General features: G+C 33.5%; 2 protein-coding genes across 10 annotated transcripts in view; one reads left to right on the plus strand and one right to left on the minus strand.

The window, feature by feature from the left end:
- RTRAF (RNA transcription, translation and transport factor) overlaps positions 1-3850 on the plus strand; it is a 34245-nt gene extending 30395 nt beyond the window's left edge. Inside the window, exons 7-8 of the mRNA XM_001362064.4 lie at positions 2865-2913; positions 3527-3850. Of these exons, the coding sequence (XP_001362101.1) occupies positions 2865-2913; positions 3527-3681 (204 nt within the window). The 3' untranslated portion in view covers positions 3682-3850. The remainder of the gene's footprint in view (positions 1-2864; positions 2914-3526) is intronic.
- Positions 3851-3972: 122 nt separating this feature from the next.
- Positions 3973-19910, minus strand: part of NID2 (nidogen 2) — a 157371-nt gene continuing 141433 nt past the window's right edge. For 7 of the 9 annotated variants that reach the window (XM_056811050.1, XM_056811055.1, XM_056811052.1 and 4 more), the window contains 6 exons: positions 17286-17415; positions 15954-16125; positions 10969-11126; positions 9702-9825; positions 5532-5644; positions 3973-5202 (listed from right to left, as the gene is read on the minus strand). In XM_056811050.1, the coding sequence (XP_056667028.1) occupies positions 5192-5202; positions 5532-5644; positions 9702-9825; positions 10969-11126; positions 15954-16125; positions 17286-17415 (708 nt within the window). In that variant the 3' untranslated portion in view covers positions 3973-5191. Of the gene's footprint in view, positions 5203-5438; positions 5645-9701; positions 9826-10968; positions 11127-15953; positions 16126-17285; positions 17416-19910 lie in introns of those variants that run through there. The other 2 variants (XM_056811053.1, XM_056811048.1) reach the window with 1 other exon arrangement.

Below are 19910 nucleotides of genomic sequence, written 5' to 3' on the forward strand. Positions count from 1 at the left end.
CTTCAGGTTAACAAAGTAAACCTTATTTTATCAGTCTTATATCTACAACAAACCTAGCGAAACTGAGGCACATAGAAGTTGAGTGACTTTCCCAGGATCACAAAACTAGTGAGCATCAGGCAGGATTTGAACAGGTCTTTCTAATTCATTCTTATACACCATGCCACCTAACTACCTCTACTGGGTTTTGTTACAGGCATAAAGGTAGGGACATATGAGTTGGAACTGTACTCAACACTCTTGTACTCATTCTTTAGAGCACACGTAGACCTTACTTTCAAATTTATATCTTCAGCTCTGACTTCTGAGCTCTAGAATCATGTCTCTAATTCCATATAAAACATTTCTATCAATTTTTAATTCAAGCTCAAAATGTCTGAAGCCAAGTTATCTTTCTGTTCTATTTCCTAAAAGGTCACCTTCTCCTATGATTTTGTGATTTCCTCCACAAAACTGCTATTTATTCTCTCTTTACTTTTTGGACAATTTCTACTAGGACTATTGTAGCCACTCCTTCCTCTTGAAGAAATTAAACTTTACTCCCTGGGATCTCCCTGGGCTTTCATAAACCATCTCTGGCCAGCTCTAGGGTTATTTTGCTTTAGGCCAGGCCTCTAGCCTCTACTCCAGGGCCTTCTATAGTGTTTCAGAGTCCATCCCTAGACCAGACTCACCTTCTACCATCTGCTTCCTAACTGAACACATTCAAGGGATGACTTTTTCTGCTTTTGTCTACAATGAGGTGGATTTCCTGAAGTTTTAAAGGGCACAACACTAAACCATTTTATCTCTTAATTTCCCTCATTGAACTTCTTGTCAACAATAATCTAGAACCAAAGGTTTATATCTCATTTCTGTCTGCTAAAGTATAAACCCTGTATTCTATCTCCAACCATTCTCATTCTCCTCAACTTTGCTCCTCCAAATTTCTAATTCCATTTTTTTCTACTGTGCTCTATGGGGAATACCTGCTCCATATTTAAGAAGGTGGTTGCCGTTTCTAATACCTACAAAAAATTTTTGAAGTGTGTATGATATAAAGGGGTATGGAGCTTTTAAAAAATAATCCTACAAAAAAAATCCTTTTTCTTTCTTGTTTCTTTTTCCCGAACTATGTTTTCTCCTATATTTATCCCCATCCTTACATTTTCCAACTATTGCATTGAAATAAAACCAAATATTAGGGTCTTACCAAGTTCTTCATAAAACTTCTTTTCACATTCTTTTAATTATATAATTTATTCATTATAAGAAGCTCATGGCATTTTCTATTTTGATGTGAAATTAGATGGGATTTAAACCAGCTGAGTAGAACCTTGTAACTCGGGTTGTCTGAGTTCTTTGTGAAGGAAATGTTTGGATATTTAGAGCTAGTACAGTGACTGTAAAAACCAAGTTTAATTTTTGTTGAACATTGCATTTAAAAATAATTCATCAAAATATGCAAGGAATCTTTTAGCCTGGTGGGTACGATGAATGATAGGCAGTAGAATATTCCATCTCTGACCATTCCCATCCTTCTCAGCCTTGTCCTTCCTAATGTCCAATTTTACTGTACTCTGTGGAATGCCTGCTATAGCATTAACAAAGTATTTGCCATTGTTATTTTTTCTAACACTACCAAACTTTAGAAATATTGTTCTGACCTCAGAAGGATCTAATCTACTCCTTGTGAGATATCATTATGGCTAACATCTCATAATAATAATAAAAATATCAGTTAGCATTTACATAGTGGCTTATTATCTCAGTTTATGCTCACAACAATCCTAAGAGATAGGTACAAGTAATTGGATTCTTCTTTGGAGGGTAGTAGATAATTTTATTTTTAATATAAGCACGGAATCACTTCTATTTTGTAAAATATGTAAAAGTCTAGTCGATTCATATTAATGTTAAAGTAATTCAAATGGTTGCCTGCAGCTTTTAAAAAAGTATGTTGAATGGCATCTTGGCATTTCATTTTAGTTTTTTACTTCCAAGTTTTTTACCTATGACCAAAATCTAGTACGAAAAAATAAAATCCTTTGTTACATGCGAAGTCATTACCATGTCTGTCTTTGTCACTGTCTTTTTCTAGCTCTCTTTTGTTAAGATTATTACATACATAGTTAAGTAAGTAAGTAAGATTTTATTCTGTGGATAGATTTTATACTTAATATTTTTATTTGTTCCCAGATGAATAGGAAGATATTAACAATGGAATAAATACATTAAATAATGACATATGTTTGCTTTTCTATATTACTCTTCCCTCTTCCTTTTCTCTATATTTTTAGAAGAAACAATCCAAAAATTTTGTATCACCATAGAGTTTATCCCTTTCCCCATTTCTTCTTTTTTTTTTTTTTAACTTCCTCTGCTGTAATCCAGGCTGACACTATGCAGGAAAAGGATTAAGCGAGTGATTGGCTGCTTGTTATTGATCATTACTCTGGGTGGTAAAGAAGGAAGAGGGAGAGAAGCTAATTAGCTTTCTTTACTTCTCCTACTATACACACACACACAGCTGACTTCACAATTTTCTGTTACTTTTTTTTTTGTTTCGCTGATCCTGCAGTTTAGACTGGAAAGGAAATAATATCAAAATTATTGTTTGGTTTGACTAAGAATGTAAGAAATTTTTAGGTTTAGTCGGTTATTAGTTGTATAATTTGAAGTTAAGTTCATGTAGCAAATGAAGGCCATCTTCCTTGACTCTTTTTTAAGAGTAGCAAAAATAGAATGGAAGGACAAATGTTACAGTCATGTGCAAATATGGGCAACTTGCCATATTTTTGAGCTGAGTCAGACCTTATTTCTTTAGTAGTGTTTTTCTTAATAAGTATAGTGTTTCTTATTGCCCCCTTTTTTTTTCTTTAAAGGGCTTACCTGTAGCTTTAGATAAGCACATCCTGGGTTTTGATACAGGAGGTGAGTGCTATTTTTTTTAAACTTGTCTTAATTAAATATACATTTCTATCATTGTAAGTATGTCAGTTGTCATCTCTGGGCCTCAATTTCCTTATTTGTAAAATGGGCTTAGACTACATGAGGGGTTTACATGATGTCTATAATCTTCATGCTCTAGAACAATGATGGAGAACCTTTTAGAGGGGCAGATGATGTCTTCAGGCATGTGGAGGTAAAGGGGAGCAGCCCTACTCCTCATCCTACTGGCTTTTTAGTAATGAACTCTGGTGAACTCTGTGGTTGGACCACAGCGGGTATGCCCACAGAGAGGGCTCTGAGTGCCTCCTCTGGTATATGTGCCATAGGTTCACCACCATGGTCCTAGAACCATGATCCTAAAAATAGTTAGGATTTGTGATTTCATATTATCCACTGAACATAAATCATCCCGTTTCTTTGTAGGGCATATAGAATGTTGACGTATTTATTAAACTTTAGTATGTAATGCATATCTGGTAAATTTTTAAAAATGCTGATTGAAATTGTTTAGAGATTATTTGAATTATTATAATTTTAAACATAATTTACTTAAAATATACACATAATTGCAATATCTTCTTTTTTGATTAAATAGATGCTGTTCTTAATGAAGCTGCCCAGATTCTTCGATTGCTACATATAGAAGAACTCAGAGAACTACAAACAAAAATTAATGAAGCCATTGTAGCTGTTCAAGCAATTATTGCTGATCCAAAGACAGACCATAGATTGGGAAAAGTTGGAAGATGAATAAATTTAGAATAGCAGCCTGTCATCTTCTTAGGACACCTAGGAACTATGCATAATTCTGGCAATGTAGTTTCAATCAAATGTCACTGTTTAGGGAAGGAAAAAAACCAGAAAATTTTGAATTCTTACCATGTTGTGTTTTCCTTTTAATAAAGTTTGAAGCAATGAACATGTTCTAATTTGATTATATGTTAAGTACTGTAATCATCTATTTTGAATTTGAGACTTCATAGAACCTATAATTCTATTATTTATTATTTCCAAGTTTGTCCTAAACAACACATCTCTCAATCATAGGAAAATGTAAATATTTTATTAATGTAATTCAGAACCTTTGAATAGAAATATGTCTTATAAGCATACATGAATGTAACTTTTCCCACTATGGATATAGAGGTACTATAAAATACAGATTGAATCATTCTAGCACCTTCTTATATAAATACTCAAAGAAATTCACTGATGCTGAGGTAAAGAGACCTTTGATATTTAGAACTTAAAAAAAACTTACATTGGTTTTTCCCATTAATGTTTCTTATATAGCCTCTTAAATACTTAAGATCTTTAGGACTTTCTTTTTTCTTTTATTTTTAATCCTTACCTTCCCATCTTATAATCAACAAGGTAGACAGTTGGGGTTAAGCGAAGTATCTGAGGTTATATTTGAACCTAGGACCTCTCTTCTCTAGGCCTGGCTCTCAATTCATTGAGCCACCTAGCTTCCCCCCTATCTTTCTTTACATGCATATTTTAGTTAAAATAATTTTTTAGCAAAAAAGAATCTATACTAAAATCAATCAATGGATTCTTTAAGTTTCAAATTCAGATGATTTTACTATAGTAACTGGATTTTTAACTGTTTTATAAGCAATAATTAAAATTCTGCAACTTAAGGAATCTATTTTTTCCTTACAGTATCAAATTTTTATTTTTAGAAAATACAGTAGTAAAAATTGAGGTATTGTGTGAAGGGAATCTCCTGGGTCTTACCTGTGTCCCCTGACTTTACCTGTGTCCCCTAGCTTTACGTCATGTGACTGGACATCACATGAGAATACTCCATACATAGGTCTCGGGGGACAGGCACATGACCCAGAACATAAAGGTTATGGGTCTGGGGTAAAGGAGAAGATAAAAGAGGGAGTTCCAGGAAATAGGCTCACTCTATTCTATTCCCTTGGAGGACTGTGGCTGAGAGCCATGTGAAGATCATCCACGTTGTTAGATTAGAAAAGGCTAAAATCTCTATCTCTATACTCTCTATTTCAAGTAAATATTAATAAACTCTATGGAAACTAAGAACCAGAGAGTGTTCGTTTAATTTAGATTTTACAGTATAATAAAACTCTCCCACAATACACTTACTAAACTTTGCCCTCTAAAAGGTCATTTTGTTGCATATCCAGAAACTAGCATTGGCCTCTATTTTTTTCCATTTTCTTCACCTTCCAACAATTGGTACAAAATAGTCTTCAGGTTTAACATTCTCTCATTTAGGATTCATAGTATATCACTTTGTTCCTATAAGGAGAAGAGAGAGAGGAAGAAAATAGTTATTTTTTTACTCCCATATTGCTGTGTTTAAAGGGAGGGATGTGGGGAAGTTGACCCCTTTTCTTGTGACGTGTTAGGGAGGAGAATTCAGTAATTATTAGTAATTGCATGGCTGTAGATTTCATGATGAGTAATTGGTATTCATGTTACTGTTCACTATTCTGGCTGGCAATGACTCTCACAGTGGGACTCCCATCAGCAAATAGCATATATGCTAAAGAAAAGTTAGCTTCTATCTTTGAGACAATCTCTGTTTTACAAAGTGCATCCATTGTGCTCACCTCTAGATTATTTACCTTTTGGGCAGTAGGGATAAATTGCAGTTATTCCATAAAGATGTGATCTTTGCTCTGGGAGATACTCATCAGTAAACTGGCCATTATCTTTATTTATTGCTATAACACCATCCCTAGGAACAGAAAGGATTAATAGGATAAATAACTTCTAATGGTAAGGAAGAAAGGGTTGGTTTTAATACGGTGGGTTTGATTCTCATGTTAGATAAGGGGGCAGCTGGGTAGCTCGCAGATTGATAGCCAGGTCTACAGATGGGAAGTCCTAGGTTCAAATATGGCCTCAGACATTTCCTAGCTTTGTGGCCCTTGGACAAGTCACTTAACCTCCATTGCCTAGTACTTACTGCTCTTCTGCCTTGGAACCAATACACAGAATTGGTTCTAAGATTGAAGGAAAGGGTTTAAAAAATGTTAGTTTAGTTCAGAACAATTTTTTTTTGTGGTTGACTCCAGATTTTTCTTGGACTTACATAGATACACATTTCAGTATACAAAACAAAAAAAGAATTACATTTGAAATTGCAAGTTAGCCTATAGCATGCTTTTAAAGAATGAATAAATTTTGAAATCCAAAGAAAATAATGCTACTTTAAAATACTAGGTTTTTCTTGCACCAATGCAGTGAAAGACATAAATACCCCAAAATTGCTTTATAAAGTAGTCAACAATTTTTTTATCTACTTTCAAATCAGAAAGCTTTTTGCTCTTTGTTTTTATTTTATTTTAATTTATTTTTTATTTAAAAATCCTTACCTTCTGTCTTGGAGTCAATACTGTGTATTGGCTCCAAGGCAGAAGAGTGGTAAGGGCTAGGCAATGGGGGTCAAGGGACTTGCCCAGGGTCACACAGCTGGGAAGTGTCTGAAGCCAGATTTGAACCTAGGACTTCCCATCTCTAGGCCTGGCTCTCAATCCACTGAGCTACCCAGCTGCCCCCTGCTCTTTGTTTTTAAAAAATGCAATGGAATTGTATCTTCAGGGCTTTCTACAACCCGAGTTATTATACTTTTTTTTGTACAGTTCCAAATGGTGTAAATATGAGGAATTTATAACTCTTGTACAAGGACCAATAATTTCAAAATTTTAGAAAATGGATTAAAGCTAGAAAGTTTTGGGGTATTTTTAAACCCTTATCTTCTGCCATAGAATCAATACTAAGGCAAAAAAATGGAAAGAGTGTAAACCATAACATTTCCCAGACGCTACTTTATAAGATTGGATTAAGACCATTCCCCATTTGGGCAGTGAACTCTACTTAAAGCAGGAATGTGAGAATTCTGCTTTACCTACTTGGGTCTGCCCTAAGGGAAGACAAAGTTGTAAACTCTTTTCTGAACAATGAAAAGTACTTAAACCCATACTTTTCTTAAGCTAAGTACCTATAAAGGTCAAGCAACTTGTGAATTTACAAGGAACAAAGAACTGGAAAACTTACTCAGAGCTTTCCTGGTATGAATTACTCAAAAATCCACACCTTCTTAGGTGTGGACTAAAAATGGGGAGTCCTTTAGAAACATCTACAGTGATTGGTAGATGTAAGGACTTAGGGGAGGTGACAGAGGAGATTTTGCCCTTAAAAATAAGAGCTCAGGGAAGAGCTGGACAGTCATTCTGAAACATTCAGATTGGAGAGACTCATTCTGAGGAGACTGATTCTGAAACATTCAGATGGAGGAGGGAGCTGGTGAAAGCAGCTGAGATGCTGCTGGCCTGGAGTCATTAGAAATCCTTACTTAGACAGATCTTATCGTGAGTTATAAAAAACTGACTGATTTCTCTTTTAAGACTCAGGTCTAGGCCATATTAGCTTTGAGGCCCTTCATACTTATTCCTTTTTTACTCTCTCTTTCTTTGATTACTCATTGTATTGTTAATTAAAATCTCTATAAAACCCAGTTGACTTGGGTATTTGAATAATTGGGAATATTTCCCTGGCGACCACCTTATATTTGATTTTAAACCCAAGACACTGCAGTGAAACATATTTCTGTGGTCAAACTTACTTACCCTCTCTTATATCTATCACAATTTATATCTTCCACTATTTTAACCACTACAGTTTAAGACATCAACCATTTTAAATCTCACAAGGGCTAGGCAACAGGAGTTAAGTGATTTTCCCAGGGTCACACAACTAAGAAGTGTCTAACTAAGAAGTGTCTGAGGTCAGATTTGAACCTAGGACCTCCCATCTCTAGACCTGGCTCTCAATCCACTCAGCTACCCATCTATCCCCTAGACAGTTTTGAAAGCCAAATTTACTGCCTTAAAAGTCACATGTAACTTCAAAAACATAATTTTGAATAAAAAATGGGAAAATTTCAGAAAAATGAGTATTGTTTTCCTAAAGAACATTTTCCCTTTAATTTCATTTAAAATTGATATCTTTAAATATTTTAATTATAAGTTCTGAATATTAGAGATAAGAGTAGTAGATAATGCAGGCACTCAATACTAGATTATATCCCCCTTATCCTTCTCATGCTAGGCCCTGATAAATGGCCCCTATGATTCCAGCAGTCTCAGAATTGGGTATATTTGGATATATAAGTATGGATTTCAAGTAGCTCTCAGTACAGGAAGTATATATATATATACAGGAACATTTTCTAAGGTATCCCAATGATTTTGCCCCTCAAAATCCTTTTCCCCCCAGTAGATATTTCACATTTTCTTTTATTTTTTTATTCTTCTATTTGATTGTATCTTGATTGTTTTTACTGATTGTTTCTTGATGTCTCAGAGTAATAGTCATTTATTTCTACTTGCCAATTCTAATTCTAATTTTTAAAGGCACAATTTTCTTGAGAGAGCTTTTCTATTTGGCCAGTTCTACTTTGTAATGAGTTTTTTTTCCTCCTTAGTTTTGCACCACTTTTTCCTCAGGGCAGTCTGTCTTTCAAGAAATTTTTCTCTTCTGTGCTTTTTTGTATATCTTCCCATTTGGCCAGTTCTGCTTTTCTAAGGAGTTCTTCTTTGGATTTTTGTGCCTCTTTTACCAATTAGTCTTCTGGGTTTTGTGATATTAATTTGTTCATTATTTTTTGTGCCTCCTTTACCAAACTACTGACTTTTTTTTTCATGTTTCTTGTTTTACTCATTTCTTTTCCCAATTTTTCTTCTACCTCTCTTATTTGATTTTAAAATTCTTTTTGAGCTCTTTCATTAATTCTTTTTGGGATCGAGGACAATTAATAATTTTTTGGAGGCTTTGGATGTGGCAGTATTGACTTTGTTGTCTTCCTTTGAGTCTATTCTGTCACCAAAATAAGTTTCTATGACGTTTCTTTTTTTGTTGTTTGTTCATTTTCCCTCCCTTTTCTTTTAGTTTAAAAAGATGTTCAAGATGGACTGTGTAACTTTGGTGAAAGGAACTGTTCTAAGCTTCAAGTTCCTTCAGAGCTAGCACTGGGGAATCTGTTTTCAGTTCTTCCAAGTTGGTATGATGTAAGGAGATCTGTATTTGTCGATTTTTGAAAACTGGGCTGGTGTAAGTGAGAAATTACAATGTCTCTAGTGATTTATATAATGCCACCAAAAATTTATATTATGATCTATATACTCTTATGACTAAAATTAACATTATCATCTCACAAAAAAACTCATTAGATCCTTTAAATTCCAATGCAATATGACTCTACCTACAATATTGTTAACTTTAAAATGGGACAAACAGCACCTTTAAAAAAATAGCACTTAGAACAAATCATGGTCATATTAGAGGTGAGAGATCTTTTGAAGGAAGGTGGTGGTGACCTATGACTTTATGTAACTCCCTTTGTGAAAATTCTACCCATCTATCTGCATTCTCATCAATGTAATATTATAAATGCTTGTGGCATAGATTAAGTGTTTTGTCCATTATCACACAATTCATATGTGTTAGAGGCAGAGCTCAGATAAAGTTCTTCCTGACTCCCAAGTCAACATTCCACATTATATCCTAATGCCTCTCATTTCTCTCATGAGAAAGACCTACAGTCAGAAGCCAAACCTTGTTCTTCTGACCTCCTTATCCTGTGCTCTCTTCCAGCTGCATTATATTGCTTGACCTAGAGCAAGTGGTATCACTCACTGATGAGGGATGATTAAATGGTCAAGTCAAATAACTTTAGAAAACTTTCATTTTTCCCTTAAATTTAAGATTGTCCATTATGTTCCTCAACTTACCTTCTCCAATCAGTATGATAAAAGTGATTTGCATAACTAACAATGCTGAAGGGATAGTTGAGGTTATTTTGTATTATATGTCTTCCAGTTCCATTTGAGGATGCACATTCCAGTTTTTTGGTTCCTTGAAAAAGAAAACATAACAATAATTAATTAAAGAATATCATGTACTTTATGCTTCAAGAAGTTGAATCCCCACCCCTTCCTCTTTTTTTCCTGAAGATGATGGAGTCTTGCATAAGGAAAACAACACCAAAATAATAATAGTACTTCTTCCACTGCCTTTTTACAAACAGCAATTCTCATTTCTATTTCATTAATCCCAAAGAGTAGCACATTCATTAGCATTGCAAAAAAATTATGTAAACAACTAATTTTTATGTAATCCCAAAGAACATTGCCATCAATACTACTGAAAAGAGTCCTTCCATTTATGTGATAATATGCATGTTTATGAACAAGAAATTCATTAATACATACATGCTTATGAAAAATGGCAAAGACAATGTAACACATTTTTAAACAGGTTTTTTCTGGCTCAAAGTAATTTCAAAGGAGAAATATTAATCTTATTTTCAATGTGATTTTAGATAGTATAAAACCAAAATCTTAAAAGAGGAAAAATGTTCAAAGATTAAATAATCTAAAATTTCAATTCCAATTTAATCTTCAATTGCTTTTAGAGTAGACAACTGAATTTTACAGTGACTCATTTGAATTTTCTTCTAATTTAGATGATAAATTCCCCAAGGACCTAGACTCTCTCCTCTCGATTTTCTAAAACCCCTACATGCCTACTGTAGAGCCATACAACAATGCAAAGGATGATCTTAAAATAGTAAAAATGGTTTATGATCTATAATAATGAAATCCCAAGGAAGCCTGGTATTTACCAATTACCAATTTAGAGGCTTCTCTTTTATCAAATGATGTTTTCAAAAAGATTGTCGTCTCAACAGAAATACTTATCTCTTCTTGTTTTTTGTATCAGAGACTGGGATGGATATGACTGTACAAGGCATGTTTTTTACATGGTGGTAATATTGTGATAGAAAAACAAAATCAACCTCTCCATCCATGTCGATTTAATGGGTGTTTCCAAAGATGATTGAAAGGTGTTTTGAAAAAATTCCTTTTGTGTTATAGGTCCATTTTAACTCTGTCCAGTACTTAAATACAAAGCCAAAACTGTAAGATCTGATCTAGTATGCTCCATATACTGCAAAAAGTTACATATTTCACTGTCAATTATACTAAATGAAATTACCTGCATCTGCCCAGCAAATCAGTTTAGAGAAGGGGTCAAAGGTTAAGCCATTAGGTAGTCCAATGTCTTTATTCACCAAAATTCTTCTGTTTGTTCCATCTATAGAAGAAGTTTCAATTTTAGGGCCTTCTCTATTCCAGTCAGTCCAGTACAGGTTTCTGTAAATCCACAGGAAAGAATATGTCAAAGCTCTATTTCTCTGTCCCACACCTTAATGAAATCTCTAACCTATACCTGTAGAAACCCATGGAGGCCCAGGACAGAGAAGATATTTTTTGGTACTAATTCTATTTGATCCTTTAAAAATTTTTATTATTTCTTTGGACCAGGGAAAGTTCATTAAAAAGAATTCTATTTATCCCTTTACAACAGATACAAGTTGATTAAGCACATATACGTATGCCTTATAAAGTATGTTTACACAAGTAATATTTTATAGTAGAACCACATAATGGCAATAATGTTTTAATTATGGTGGAAAATCTTATGTTCAAATTGATTACTCAAAAATACTCTCTTTAATAGGAGATATAAACTCAAATTTATGGGCTAAATGTATAGGAAAGTGAATAAAATCAAGCACTGATACCAAAATTAAATACTAATCAAAATGCAAAAGGAATAAGTCTAGGATTAATAAAGCTGATTTGAACTCCAATTGAAAGGAGTGAAAGAAGTTAGTCAAACAGTAAATGTAGGCACTGTACGAATCACTAAGGATTTAAAGAAAGATCTCATCTCAAGGATGAGCTCATCTTGAGAGCTCATCTCAAGGAGCTCTCACAGCTTAATGGGAGTGGCAAGTAACTAATCAATAGAGAGAAAAGCCACTAGAATTGAAGGGGATCAAGAAAGGGTTCCTGTAGAAGATAGGGTTTTAACTGGAGCTTGTATGAAGCCAGGGAAAAATGAAGTGGGAGAGCATTCCAGTCATGAGGGACAGCCAGTGAAAATGTCTTTAGTCATGAGAAAGACTGTCTTCTTCAAGAAACAGCAAGGAGGCTAATAATATCACTAGACTGTGCAATACAAAATGTAAGAATATTGGAAAGTTAAAGGGGAAGTAGGTTACAAAGACTTTGAATGCCAGAGGATGTTAGGACAGGGTGACACTGGAATTTGTTTGGTATAGAGGAAGGGAAGGAGAGAGAGAGAGAAAGAGAGGAAAGAAAGAAGGGACTAAGGAGGAAAGGAGGAGATAAGGTACAATATGAACTCTTCTATTTTCTGCTTTTGCTTTAAAGACTTACAAGGAAGATACCATATAGTATCAAAGTGTTTGTTTTCTTTTAAAGTGTCTGCTTTATGATTAATTCATTTCAATGATTAATTTATGATAATAAGACAGACTCCAAGACTTGGAAGAGGCAATAAAAATCTCATTTGATTCTCTCATTTTTGTAGCTGAATAATCTTTTATTTTCCTTCTAAATTTCCCAGAAGAAACGGGTATGTCAAAAAGCCCCAACATTAAAAATGTAAGAATATTACAAGGAAGCTACCTAGAACATCTTCACTTATTTATTGCTCTTTATACTTACATATTTCAAAAAAGTATTCTACTAAATCAATGGTCAAATTATACTTTTAATATTAATCTGACATGAAGACATCATTCACTAAGCATTTATTATTTCCTTCTTGGGATACAAAAGCAAAAATGAAAATAATCCCTACCTTTAAGAGATTTACATTTTATCAGAGAATTAGCATAGGATATAAAATATGTATTTGTATAAAAAATAAAAAAAGGTATACTTAGAGGGAGAAGCTATCTGACCTCAGACATTTACTAATTCTGTGACCCTGGGCAAATAATTTACTTGATAGTGGGACAGAAAGTAAGAGTTTTAAAAAATAGTTCCTTAATATTTTTTAATAGTTTAAGAATTGTGAAAGTAGAATTTTTGATCTGCATATCAGAAATAGTCAGGAGAACAGAACACTTGGATCCATGATGAATATAACCAAAAAAAGAAAAGAGAGACCAATGAATTGCGAATGTAAATATACTGAAATAAAGAATATTTTGAAAGAAAAGCAAAAGAGTTAACATTAAAAGAAAAAAAATGATTATCTAGAGGCAAAACTGCATTTCAAACACTGAAAGTATAGAAACACAAAGATTATAGATTTTCCAGAAGAATCTGACAACTTAAAAAATTTGAAAATGATACTATTATATGAAATATGAAAAAATATGAAAATATTACAAGAAAATGGCCTGGAACTTCTGAACATATAAAACCAAGTGCCAATTGAAAGAATCCACAGATAGTTTCCAGAAAACAAAGTAAAACAAAAAACCTGTGATTTAAACTCATCACCTCCAGCATCAAATACAAAATCCTGTTTTGTGTTCAAAATCCTTCATAGCCCATCCCTTTCCAGGCTTCTTACCACCACATACTTTTAAATCCAGTGATACTGGCTTCCTTGTTATTCCTAAAACAAGATTCTTTGCTCCAAGCATTTTTTTCTCACTTTCCCCCACTCCAGGAATGCTCTCCCTCCCTCCTAATTTTTACTTCTTATTTTCCTTCAATTAAAATACTGTCTTCTATAAGAAGCCTTTCTGTCCCTTAATTCTAAATTCAAAACTAAAAGCTGGTTCTTTGAAAAGACTAATGAATTGGTAACCCTGGTTTATTTGATTCAACTGATTAAAAGTAAAAGGAAAAACTGATTAAAAGTAAAACAACAAAAATCAAATCAACCAAATAAGTAAATAAGGTAAAATTACATGTCCAGAAAAGATAAAAATGATAATCAGAATATTACACATAGATATGTGCTAACAAAACTGCAAACATAAGAAAATAGAGGAATACTTAAAAAATATAAAATATCCAAACTGGCATATATATGTAATATATATGTACACACACATACCTATATACACACACATCAACAAATACACACATATATTTAGAGTAAAAAAAAAAGTCAAATGGTCAAAGGATATAAATAAATAGTCCTCAAAAGAGACTAACATAGAACATAAGACTGATAATTATGAAAAAGTATCCCAAGTCACTAATAATGAAATTTGTAATTTGATTCTCCATTCAACTCACAGCCTGAAAATTGTCAAAGTTAGCAGAAGATGAAAATAATCATTGTTGGAAGGGTTGTGAGATGAGGGGCACATTAGTGCACTATTGAAAGAGCTGTAAATCAGAGCAATATTTTGGAAAATAATTTATATAAAATTACTACAAAAGGAAACTATAAATGACTATAAATGGAAAGAATAAGCTCCCCTCATTATAGAGAACAAACATAACTCAAAGGAAGATATATGAGATTTTTTTCCTTTTCTATTTTGGTATTTTAAAAATATTATTTGTTATGAGATGACTCTGGGAAAAGGAGGAGGAGAAAGCATTTAGGGAGAAATTATTGTGAAGTAAAAAATTACATTAATAAAAAATATTTTAAAGAGATCACTGGAAACTGGAGAGAGGAGTTTCATGTAACTGATGAGTATGGAATCCAAACTACAAAGGACTGAAAAATGAAAGAGGGGAAAGGAGATGAAGGTAATGAGAGTTTGGCTTTAGCAAGAAGTGTCACTTCTTCATTAGAGACTGGAATAAAGTAAAATAGTATCAAGGGATTTTGATAGGTAGAACAGATAGGTATAGAATATATATATATAGAATAGATAGGTAGAATCTCTACAAAAGTCCTGTGGAATATCTGAGGTAAGGGGTATGGAAAACTCAAGGAGAGATTTTTACTTCTTATTTATACTTCCTAGAATCTTAACTCAAATACAATCTCATAAGGGACATTTCCTGATTTCTTCCCCTCCGAAACTATTTTTCTATTTATTTTTATATAATATGTACTTATTCATCTATTATACATTGTTTTCCTTCAGTAGAATGTAGACTCTTTGAGTCTTTGAGGGCACAAACTATTTTGTTTTCATCTTTATTCCTAATGCCTAGTAAGTACTGTTCAGACTACTAGATCATATATAACCAAGGTACCATTATGAGCTACTTTGAAAGTATCAACATTGTTCATAACAGAAAGTAAATAATTAGTACCATGTTAAAATCTGCAGGCCATTATAGACATAATTGGATTAAATTATTCATTTGAAGTGGACCAAGCAGTAAGAGTGACTTGAACATTTCTTTACATACAGAACACAACTAACTGACCTAACCTAAGCAGGGAGTACATTTCTGGAAAGAAAAATAATAAACTTAAAAATAATTTACATGAGAAATATAGGAAAAATTTTTGAAAAGGTAGATACTCTGAGGAGAGGTTTTCCTACAATTTAATTTGGTAGGAGTATCACTTAAACAATGAGTTTCACAGGATTATTGCTATGATCATATATCATAGAACCTTAAATCTAGCATCTCAGAGGTAAGTGATCTGGCCCAAAGAAAAACAAGTACCAGGAAGATTAAGTGACATAAAATTACATATATAATGTTAGATTTGCATACCAGTCCTCTCTTAAATACCCTGCTTGGTCTAAAAAAGCACAGGAAAAGTAAATTTTAAACTTCCATGTGCAAATTGGTGGTCTTACCTAAAAAATGAAAAAGATTTTAAGATGAGTCACTATTGAGAGGCAACAAATTAACACACACATACATACACATTCAAAGGAGGCAAATTCTTTTGTGGTCTTGGCAATGTACTTTTTTTAACTAGTAAAGACTAGAAGAAGCAACAGGGTTCAAATTCTGGTTTTGACATGTAATAATCATGTGACCATGGACAAGTCACCTAATCTCTCTTAGTTAAAGTTTAGTCTTTATCCTCAATATAATGAGAATAATATTTGTACTAAGTAAATCAAGAAGACATTGTGAAAAAAAGTACTTTGAAAAGCTTATAACTATAGAAATGGGAATTATAATTTTTGTTCTTCCCTTCTTCACACTATGATTATGATTCAAGTGTTTATAAGTATCTTTTAACAATAGAGAAGACTAAGAAAATACCAAGCTGACCCTCTGATTGGATCCACAGTGATGGCTCGAGGATTCACCAAATCATTGTCAAAGAGAACCTTACGCTCTGAGCCATCCAATTTGGCACTCTCTATTTTATCAAGGCCACTATCAGTCCAGAACATGGTTCTATGGAAATAGTCAATGGCAAGTCCTTCTGGGCTCATCAGTCCTAGAAAGGAAGCAAAGACATGCCTTAAATATTAGAATAGTTAATGAGCTTGAAGTACATAGAATCTCTTCTATGTTTCAACTATAAATAAGAATCCTTCTATGATTAAAATTTACAAAACCCAAACTATTAGTGGAAGCAATCTGCAGCAGCAGAGGAGGAGAGCTTATTTACCAAATGAAAGTGGAGGGTCGTATAACATCTTGAGTGCTTGATGTCAAGAACACTTTGGTTAGAATCCTTCCTCAGATACTTAGTAGATCAATGTTGGGAAAATCAGAACTTTTCTGAAATTTAAGTTTTTTCATCCAGAAAATAGTAATGCAAGATTTTTGTGAGTGTCAAATGGAACAATGTGTAAAATGAGCAATAAACCTTAAAGTGCCATGTAAATGTCACTTATTATTATTTAATTTTTTGCCCTTTATATCAGAAATCAGCATTGGATCTGTTATAGTATGAGTATTTAATAAATTCTTTGTAATTACTGATTATTAAAAAATTGTATACTGACCACATTTAAGTTGAATTTTCACAATTTTCCTTATGATCACTGATAAATTATTTAAAAATTTAAAAATGTAAATGACCAAAGCCAACTTTACAGTGACAAAATTGTATTTCTTCTCAGTACTTTACCTGCTAATACTCATCAAAATGTTTCTTTTATATTAAAAGACACAGAATCATGGCTACAATAAGAAGCACTGACAATTCCAGTGTAAGCTTAGTAATTAAGTAATAAGTTATTATTACTTATTTTTTATTTTTATATTTTATAGTATATAGTATATATATAATATAGTAATTATCATTACTATATTATAATATAAAATAGTAAGTAAGTAATAAGTTAATACTTATTAACAATTACCACCAAATCTTGGATTTAAATGGTACTCTTTTCTTTGGTGGTACTCAAAGAATCTTCCTTATTCTGATGTTCCATATGTTAGATCACGATTTCTGGAAAAAGGCTTGCATTTCGGGAAACTCAATAGAAATGTACAATGCAAAAATTGTTGTTTGATGATGGGGGTGGGAGGTTGAGTATGACAGAGGAAACAGGACAGACTATAGCAAGAAGGAGTCAAATGATTTGAAAATAATGCAAAATAAAATTTGAAATTTGCTTTTTGCTAATGGACATCTTTATTTACCTGAACTTATGATAATTTCAGGCTCATTGCCTAATTCCAGACCGGCCCTACTGATTACCCGCCCAGCAACATCTGTCCAGTATACCATCTTCTCTTGGCAGTCATAATCTATCCCTACAACAATAGAACCCTTTGAGAAACAAAACAGAAGAGAAATCATTTTAAATTGTAGTTTCTTTTGTTCATTTTAGCTGTTTTACTCAAGTAGTACCGCTGTGCAATGGTCATAGAATCACAGAACTCAGTGCTAGAAAGACTCTTTTATCATTACAACATCTCCAACAATTGAACCTTTGTCTGATGAAGATCTCCAGTGAAAAGAAACACACTATCTCATGAGGAAACTTGGATCATTCTAAATGGTTAAGAAAGTTTTTTTTTAATCTAATATTCAAATCTCTCTCTCTAAAGTTTTATATTAAATATTCTTCATTTTGCCCTCTATAATTAGTAGCTCAATTTTATTTTATTACCTGAAAAATAGCCAAAGTCAGCTCAGTCTGATGGATATTTTTGACTATAAATAACCCCTTACCTACTATATACTTAGGTTTTAGAATATACCTATAAAATCCTATTTCCTCTTGTCTCTGTTGTCACCTGTCCTAGATTTACATCTACATTTTGAACTAGCTTCTCTACTGGCTACAAATGTTCCCGTGTGTTGTTCATCCTCAAAAAACCTTCACCTGGTCCATTCCTCTAAATTTTGTCCCAGATTTCTCCTCCTTTTTGTGGCTAAACTCTTTGGGAAGAGCATCAAAAATCAAGGTCTTGGGGGCAGTTGGGTAGCTCAGTGGATTGAGAGCCAGGCCTAGAGATGGGAGGTCCTAGGTTCAAATCTGATCTCAGACACTTCCCATCTGTGCAAGCCTGGGCAAGTCACTTGACCCCCATTGCCTAGCCCTTACCACTCCAATACACATTCCAAGAAGGAAGGTCAGGGTTTAAAAAAAAAAATCAATATCTTTACTTCATTTCTTCTCACTTCTTTTTAACTCTATGTAGTCAGATATCCAACCACATTATTCAGTTGAAATTTCTCTCTCCTAAGTCCCTAATGTAAATGAAAAATCTAATGACCTTTTATCATAACACATCCTTCTTGACTTCTCTGCACCTTTTCTTTGTTATACTCTTATCTCTAGGTTTTTGTGACACTTTACTCCTGATTCTCTTATTTATTTCATGCTCTTCATTTTTCTTTCAGTTTATTTTGTTTTGCTAGATCTCCATCTAGATTCTCCCTGCTACCTACAAATGTTCCTTAAAGTTCTGTTCTGGATCCTATTATTTTCTCCCTTTATATTATTTCTCTTGATGATCTCATTAGCTTCCATGAATTTAGTTATCATTTCCATGCAGATGACTCTCAGGTCCATTTTCTAAGTCCTAACCTCTTTCCTGGTCTCAAATCCTGTATCTCTCCTGTTTCAATCTGCTTATTGAACATCTCATACTGCATATTATATAGACATTTTAAACGTAACATGAAACTGACTTAATAATTTTTCTCCCTAAATCCTTCTCTCTTCTGAATTTCCCTATTATTACTGAAGGCATTATTATCCTCCCAGTCACGTAGGCTTGAAACCTGGATATTACCTTCAACTTCTCTCTATCTCTCTCATCCTTACCTCTGTAAAAATGGAGATTTTGAACCCCAGACTTCAATCCCTAGAAGTCCTTGGTGTTTCCCAGAATTCCCTATAATCTCACCTGAGTCCCCAGGTTGGTTAGATCACAATTGGTATTTAACTGGCAGACCGGCCCTACTCGCTCTCTTCAATTGCAACGATGTAGGAAGTTAGTGGTAAGCTAAGCGCAGGGATTCTGAATTGGCTAATAAGCCATGGGCAAGTGGTTTTTATTTTGTATCTTATTTATTCCTTGACTTCTAATAATCCTTAATAAACCTCATAAAATATAATATTTTTATTACTAGATACTAATTTAATTTTCACACCTCCCATTCAGTAAGTTGCCAAGACCTGTTGATTCTACCTTCATAACATTTCTTGTATATATCTCCTTCTCTCCCATGACACACTGCCACAATGAAAGTTCAAGCTTTTGAATCTTCACCCTTGCAATAATGCAATAGTCTACTTGGTTGGCCTCCCTGTCTCCACTCCACTCACTCCAATCTGTCCTACACTCAGCTGCTAAAGTGCTTTTCCACTCACTTACTAAATAAACTCCAGTGATTCCCTATTACATCCAGGATTAAATATAAAATCTTCTTTTTGAGTTGCAAAGTCTTCCCATGACCTGGCCCCTTCCTACCTTTCCACTTCCTTACACTTTTCTTCCTTTATACTCTACCAGAGAGCTACATTAGCCTGCCTGTTTCTTAAACATGACACTCTATCTCCTAAAATTTTACTTTTCACTGGCTATCTCCCATGCCTGGAATTCTATCTCCCCATATCTCTATATCATGGCTTCCTTGGAATTCCTTTAAATTCCATCTAAAATACTACAAGAAGCCTTTTATGATTCCCCCATAATGTTACTGCCTTCCCTCTTTTGGTTATTTCTGATTTATACTGTATTTATTTTTTGTACATAGCTATTTATATGTTGTCTTCTTCATTATACTGTGAAATCTTTGAGAGACAGGAC

The sequence above is a fragment of the Monodelphis domestica genome, chromosome 1 (assembly GCF_027887165.1).
Source record: "Monodelphis domestica isolate mMonDom1 chromosome 1, mMonDom1.pri, whole genome shotgun sequence".
NCBI classification, from domain to species: Eukaryota; Metazoa; Chordata; class Mammalia; order Didelphimorphia; family Didelphidae; genus Monodelphis; species Monodelphis domestica.